Source organism: Abrus precatorius, unplaced genomic scaffold (assembly GCF_003935025.1).
Source record: "Abrus precatorius isolate BTA unplaced genomic scaffold, Abrus_2018 Scaffold4, whole genome shotgun sequence".
In the NCBI taxonomy this organism is placed as follows: Eukaryota; Viridiplantae; Streptophyta; class Magnoliopsida; order Fabales; family Fabaceae; genus Abrus; species Abrus precatorius.
The window spans coordinates 12,471,177-12,479,010 of NW_020874384.1; the positions used below are offsets into that span (position 1 = coordinate 12,471,177).

The 7,834-nt window shown below is 30.6% G+C and overlaps 1 protein-coding gene across 3 annotated transcripts; it reads right to left on the reverse strand.

Moving 5' to 3' along the window:
• Positions 1-3,378: 3,378 nt before the first annotated feature.
• On the reverse strand, positions 3,379-7,614 carry LOC113864488 (peroxisomal 2,4-dienoyl-CoA reductase). Of its 3 annotated transcripts, XR_003504855.1 has the most exons (6): positions 7,267-7,539; positions 7,032-7,191; positions 5,925-6,094; positions 5,629-5,851; positions 4,663-4,746; positions 3,423-3,838 (listed from the first exon to the last, which is right to left on the reverse strand). XR_003504855.1 is itself a non-coding variant. In XM_027498253.1 (5 exons), exons 1-5 carry the CDS (start codon positions 7,456-7,458, stop codon positions 3,684-3,686), a joined length of 900 nt encoding a protein of 299 aa, XP_027354054.1. In that variant the 5' UTR covers positions 7,459-7,614; the 3' UTR covers positions 3,379-3,683. The 3 variants fall into 3 exon arrangements, 2 of the variants coding, with proteins under 2 accessions (XP_027354054.1, XP_027354053.1); XM_027498253.1 differs by lacking the exon at positions 4,663-4,746 and having other exon boundaries at positions 3,379-3,838; positions 7,267-7,614; XM_027498252.1 differs by having other exon boundaries at positions 3,398-5,213; positions 7,267-7,548.
• Positions 7,615-7,834: the final 220 nt, after the last annotated feature.

The window sequence follows — 7,834 nt, forward strand, 5'->3', positions numbered from 1 at the left end:
CATTTGAGTTTAAGCATATAGTATTGGATTTGATGATAAAAAAAATATTTAATGTAAAAGAAGCCCTTCGACATAACAAGGATAAAAATGCTTTTAAATAATATTTTAATAAAAAATGAGTAGATTTATAATATTATGAAATATTGATATATTCGGTCACTAATTTAGCAACATGACAAGTTTAATAGAATTTGAGAGAGAAAATAGTAGAAATGACAAATAAAACCTGAAATTACATTTGTTTTATTTTAATTGACGGAATGAAGTAGATGATAACTCATTTTTTGGATGATGAATGTCGTATATAATAAGTGCACAGGTAATTAAGTAGTATTTAATTTTGTTTTCTGAAAAATTATGTTGTTATTACCAATTTTATGTTGTCAATAGTTACTTAAATGATTTTATAATTTAAGTGCAGAAATTAATGTAAATAAATTAGAAAACTTTAATTAAAGTAATTAAGACAATCAATAACTTAAATTGAAGATTTTGCAATAGTTTTCTATTTTCTTAATTTTAATGACTTTTGAAAGTCCATTTATGTAATTATTTTATTTTAAAATTGAACAGTACTAAGATTTACTTCCATAACGAGAAATTGAAGATTTTGCAATGGTTTTCTATTTTCTTAATTTTAATGACTTTTGAAAGTCTATTTATGTAATTATTTTATTTTAAAATTGAACAGTATTTTGTTAATGTAAAAGATAGGTTGTTTAAACTTTTCATATAAAAACGAGTTTTTAATTACATTTATAAAAAAAATTTTGCCAATGAAATAACTGTTTCAATCAAATATAAAAGAGAGCAAATTTTAGTACTTTTTTCAAACTACAAAAAATATTTTTTAATGATTGTTTTAAAAGTAATACGTCATAATTTTTTTGACAAAATTAATATTTTTGCCTCTTAATTTCATGATAGAATTCATTTTTGTCTTATCACTTTTTTTTTAAATTTATTTTCATCTTCAAACTTCTTTTTTTCATATTAATATTTTCTAATAGCTATATTACATGACCTAAGATATCATAGGTGGCGCTAAGATAGCTTTAACGTGTTTATTTAATACAACTTGAACCTTTTTATTTAAAAATTAATAAAAAATAGTAAAGGTGCAACTCCTCTACTTTTCCTCCCCTTCCTCCTTCAGTAGCTTTGCCGCCTCTTTTCCCCCAACCCACCATCCTCCACCCTCTCAATTCACCAACCTTATCTCCCTCTCCTCTCCTCTTCTTGTTCCCCTTCAACTATTCCAAACCCTCCTCTTCTCTTCTCATTCTTTTTCTTTCACAGGTTTTGATATCCCAAAAGAATCGACATAATACGCCTAGTCGATTGGAATTGAGAAAATCTTGTCCTTGTTGCAAACACACGATTCACCCAAAAATCAAGAAATAGAGAAAATTGATCGCTTACGCGTTACCTTTCTAACCAAGGAACATAACATGTAATAAAACAATCTTTCGTATATGTATATAATTTTTAATTAAAGTATATACATATATCATTATAGAATATATATTTCATTATAATGAAACTCTTTATTTTGCGGAACAAAACACACATATATTATTATCCTAAATCTTATATTTTAGACTAGACATTGTAAACTTGAATTAAATGATTGATAATTCGACATGTGTTGGTACTCTTGCTAATTTATGAAATAAAATTTTGAAAATAATTTTCTGTTGAGTTGGAGGAAAAGGAGAGATAGAATTGTAAGTGTAAGATGAACATGCTTTCCAACATGATGGTTAACTTTTTTCTATATCCAAAATGACAACTAGGAGGTTGAATCTAAGTGTTTTTTCCAAGTGAAATAACAACTAAGAAACTTAACAAAATTGCATATTATGATGTAGAGATTCCTTCATTTAAGACAGTTGTGCAATGCCAATAAAGAAACTAGAACACTAGCAAGCTTGTTTATGATGTAGGGATTTCTTTATTGAGACATTCTCACCATGAACAGTGTCAACAGTAAGGAAGTTAGAGACAAGAGAACATCTATCTAAAAAAATTTCATTTATGAGCTAAAAGAAGTTTTTTGTTTTAGCAAAGAGATGGATTTATTAAGATTAAAGCTTGCAACAATATCATAACTTATAATATTAAATAGAATAAATGTATGTCTCTTCATTTCTCACCTCATCCAATCTCAATTTGACTTCACAACCACTTTCTTTGATCCCTTCCACTAGCTTCATGTTATTCATAACCATCACAAACTTGTCATGGATGAGCACTCTGCCCCTTTTACTAGGTTGATGTCACTAGATCTAGGTAAGAATTGTCATCAAAGATAGAGAGAGATGTTGAGATTAAGGCCACATCAACACTACATAAAATATTTCTGTTAGGTTATGTAACATAATTAATAGAAAAAACTAACTTAAAAAAATAAAATAAAACTTCAAAAATAAAATTAAATAATAATAATAAAAATTTGTTAACTTCAATCCTTAAAGTTGAGTTTAAACATCCACAAATAGAAATTTTTTATGAAAAAATATATAATTATTGTATTGAAATTATAAAAACATAATAAATAATTATCTTTCTAATAAAATTTTATTATTAATAGCTGCTTATCCTCAACTTTAAGGATTGAATTTAACAAAATTAAAATTAAAATTAAAAGACTAAAACGAATTTTACTCTTAAATTAAGAAACAAAAATTAATTGTCATTTTTTTTACACATAAAAATAAAAGTACCCTAATCAAATGTGAATCAATTTGACATAATTAAAATTAATAATAACTTTTAAAATTGATACTAAAATTTCATGCAGCTATTTATATTTTTTAAGAGATGTACTATACCTTTACTATTAATTTAATTTATAAAAGAAAGGGAAAGATAATTTAAACAAAAATCACTTAAAAAGAAGTGATAATAAACATACAAGTGTAACAACAATAAACATACCCAATTTCTTAATTCAAAAGTTAAATCAAATTGAGGTAAAAGGCAACATCAAAACGTTTTTGCGTATTGGCTTATTTAGTTTTTACGTTTGGCTTATGTTTGATTTGAATGAAAAAAACTTAAATCCTAAGAAGGTGTTTGAAAAAGAAAGTTTTAAAAAAGAAGACAATTTATATTTTAAGTAAATATATTTAAAATTAATCATTTTTAAAATAAAAAATATAAATTAATATATTAACATAAACTTAATATATTAATAATATATTTATCATCATAAATAATTTATAATTATTTTAATTTAAAATTAAAAATATTTCCTACCTTCGCTTCAAATAATTCCTCCCGATCATATCCAAAAAGTATGTAATCTCTTTAGTTTGAAAAAAGGTCTTCGTTTTAACCGGTGACCGTACTGTCTTATCTATCGCCTGGTAAATAAAAAAAATGAAACCTTTTAAGTACCAATTATATCATGGAATTGGCCAATAATAATTTTCTACACAACAGGTTTCAAAGAAATCACAACGAGATATACAAAACGTGTTTTTGTCCTCGTCATAAATATCTGACGACCCAATTCAAGTTCGTACCATGGCGATGGATGGTTCTTTTACAATACCCATTGAGCAATGTGCATCGCATGCACTCACCTTTCATTGAGATGGATTTGTTTATTCACCAACCCACATATCAAGTTCAAAGCTACTGCGGAATTTGCTTAAGTTCCAAGCACCAACTGCTGCTCACAGCTTGCTTTTTGGAACACCAACTGGTTCATTCCTGGATCTCTTTTCTACTGCCCGCGATACCTGCTTTACTGCCTCTTTGGGTAAATGTCGAGGCCGGCTCAGCCAAAGTCCTCCGTCAACTTTGATAGTGTCACCATTAATGTATTTTCCTTCACAAATTTGCAGAAATGCTTTAAGGTTCCGAAGACAAAAGAAGAAAAAAAGAAACGAACAAGATGATGACTGATACAAGTATCTAGAGTTAACGTTGTCCCCATTCCAACAATTTAACAGTCTCTAAATAAATATTTTTTCCAGTGTAATGAGATGGTAACAAATTATGAGTAAAAATATAATTTTTTTAAAAAAAAAAAAAGTGAAAGGAAAGGGTACTTATTCGAAATATTTTAACAAAGGTTATTAATATGATATAATAATATGATGGCATAGAAGTAACGAGTATATGGGAAGGAACATTTATAAACAACCTTAAAAACGAATTAAGTTCTATAAACAGATGAAAATATGATTACATGACTATCGAGTGTCTCTATAGTTGATTTAACCATAATCTATGATGGAAATTCAGAAAATAAATAATGCATTCTGAATGAAAAATCTTACTGAGTCAAGAATAATCAATATTTCATGGTGTTTTTCATACCAAAAGATTTTTTTTTCCTAAAATTAAGTGCGGTCATTTTTTACAAAATAATTATAGCATATTCCATAAAAATTTGATGTAAAAGAAAAGTAATGCACGCTTGAGTTCTGCTGGACAATTTATCTAGCCAAAGGGTGGCAACAATAGAGCCAAGATATCAAGGGTCACATATTCGTGCAATAAGGGTTGGGATGGGCACAGAAAGTGTGCATGGATATATCTTCAAGCAATAGGCCCCCTACTGAGCTCAGGTAGAAGGTTAAAGAATAGATTAGTAAATCTTAGAGATCACAAAAGAAGAGCATTTTATTCTGGAAAAGCATAAATTACATAGAAACAAAGTGCAGCGAGTGTAAGCTAGAAAAACTAGTTTCCATCAAATCTACCATAGGAAGAGTCTGCTAGCAGCAAAGACTACATAACATAAAAGAAATTTTCAATAAGAACAGCACAGATATTCCTTATCATAAATTGTATGTATGCAAATCATAAAAGAAATAGAATAAAAATGCAACAAAGTATAAACAGATATTACTAAAAGGGTTGTACTAATGAATATCCCAAGAACATTTATCAGAGAATCAATTAATCTTTTATTAAAAATTACGGCAGATGTGCATTGGTAACAATAAGTGTTACAGTTATAAAAGGTTTCCACTCAGCATTCCTTGGTTAGCATTCTCCTTAAATAATGCAAACAAATGGATACTGTTTGTATAAAGATGAACGGTTTATACTTGTGGTGGAGCATATAGGAGTATGAAGAATAAGAAATAATGCACAGAAAAACCCGACTTCCCAATTACATAATGATTTTGCACCTAAACATCTTGGGATTTCACTTCCAGACCTCACAAAATACGACATTTGAATGGCAGGCACTGCATAAGCACATATAAACATGAAAAATAAAACGTCATTTACCAAGGTCAAACAACCTCGCAAATTCACTCCATATGTCTATATATTTATTGTATTGTACATGCACATGTTCAACATGACAGTAAACACCTATTATGTCATACGGTGAAACAGTTCTAATATAGTACTTGTTGGCTGGGAATTGGGTTGGGAGAATAAAAATAAAATAATTTTATTTAGAAAAAATTATTTTTGTAATTTTCATATAATTTTCCTGGTTACAGGGAGTTGTTCAAAATAAAGTGGAATGGATGTACAAACTGCGATGGCCATTCAAGTATACAGAGAAACAATATTTTATTGCCTAATAAAAAAAAATGCATACAAGATTGAAACAATAATTTTAAATATTATAGTGAATAGACAGTGACCAACCTGCATCTGATACTAGGTAAACAGCTGCCATGGCAATATCCCATTTCTCCCCAAGTTTATATAGAGGCATATGATCTCTGTCTTTGCTACTTATTTCATCCGGAGCCAATTTACTCATGCCAGGAGTGTCACTTATTGGACCTGGTGCAATCCCATTGACTCTAATGTCATAGTCCGTTCCCCATTCTAGTGCCAAGCTTCTAGTAGTGGCATCAACAGCTGCCTGTTCAATAATAGAAATATGTAGTTTGAAAGCATACAGGATGATTTTAACATCTAAGTAATGTGCTATAAACCTTTGCTGCGGACACGTGAATCTGATACCAAGAAGCTGTATAATGTAAGGTAGCACTAATGTTTATTATTGTTCCCCCACCAGAAGAGCTTCTTCCTTCTCCCCCTTTCTTGAGATATTTAAGTGCTTCACGGCACATTGTGAATGTGCCAACAGAATCAATGTCCAAAACTGTAAAGAAGGATTACAATTAGCATAATTAGAATGAAGTTGAATCATGTTGTAAACCTGAAGAAAACTTGTTAAGTAGGAAAGTTTATTGGAATAACTACTCAACTGAGACATATGAACGAATCTACCCTAGCTGCACCTTTTATGTATGCCACTTTCTTTAAGCAACAAAGATTTTGATATGAGAATATTGTTGTGTCTAACAGCAGTTTAAAATAGATTATAATGTAGTCATAAGTTTCAATCTTAAGGGTTCTAATGCAGAATGAGTCAGTTAAAGATTCGCCAATGTTCTCGATCTTATTCAAGTGTTTCTTACTGTAGCAACAGAAATTGAAAGACAGCAACAAGTTTACATGGATACTTTATCATTATATCAAAGTACTCCAAGAGAATATGCATCCCTTTTTCCCCACCACAAGCATCACAACATATTTCCACCATCAATACTATCACACCCACCACATGTCATAGTTGCTTTGATGTACTGTACTCCGAGGTGGCGACTGCCATCACCATGGGTGTTGGTCCATTAGTTTATTTATTGTCACTGCCCAGTTAGATTACACAAAATGCATTTTATTGTCTAATTTCTGCCCAAAACTAAAATTTCCGTATTATTTTCTCCATTTTCTTTGATGAAATGAAATGGCTAAAATATTCGACACATTCATATTAGACCCAAAAAAATAGTTTATTTAATAACCAACCAGCATATGTAAAAGCCAAATATTTTTAATAAATTAATACATGCAATTGAATAACAGATCGTAAAAATGTGAGGATCCCTCAGGTGATTTTCTTGTCAGCAGTTACCACAGTGCATATTAACTTCAAATGCCTAGTGAGTGTATGATATTCATTTTCCTTTCGACAAAATGTTTATAAAAGAGATTCAGTTAGTAATAATAATAGTAATAATAAGGAAAATGAGAACCAGTTCGAAAGCCGTTTGGGGAGAGATCCTCTGCGGAAGCGAGAAAGTTGCCTGCAGCGGCATTGATGAGAATGTCGATTCTGCCAAAATGCTTGAATGTCGATTCCACCACTCTGGCCGCATCCTCTTGCTTCCTCACATCCCCCTCAAACCCTATCGCCTAGTATCAACACACAACAAAATGAATCAATTTGAAGTTCAATTATTGAGAAACCATAAGAGAAAAGCTGCATACAGGGATGGCGAGTGATTGAAGAACGGAGACAGCGGAATGAAGGACTTGTTTGCGGCGACCCATAAGAGCGACGGAGGCTCCATGTTTGCCCAATTGCGTCGATATTTCGAAGCCGATTCCAGAAGCTCCACCTGTTATAAGCGCAACCTTTCCCTTCAATATGTCTCGCTTAAACGGCGATTCGATGCCCATAATAATAAGAATAATAATCTGAAAACCACTTTCGATTTGTTTCTCACTTGGTGTTCTGAGTTCTCTGATTCAATGAATGCCAATTTATTTAATGTCAAGTGTTGCGTTGTTCTCATACAACCAAGTCTTTTGTCCCCCACCTACCCAAAAATCCCTGAAAATACGAATCTAATAGAATTATTGGAAAATAAATTGGTTCGAATCCACCCCAATAACCCGTTCAACTCCAAACCCGCTTCACTCAATGCGGAGCCTTACTACTTTAAGGCCCGTTTAGTCACTAGGAATCTACGACCCCATGCTATCTTTTTTTCTTATTTGTTGTTTAAAAGAATATTATAGTTTATCCTAATACGATTTTCTATTTTATTATTAT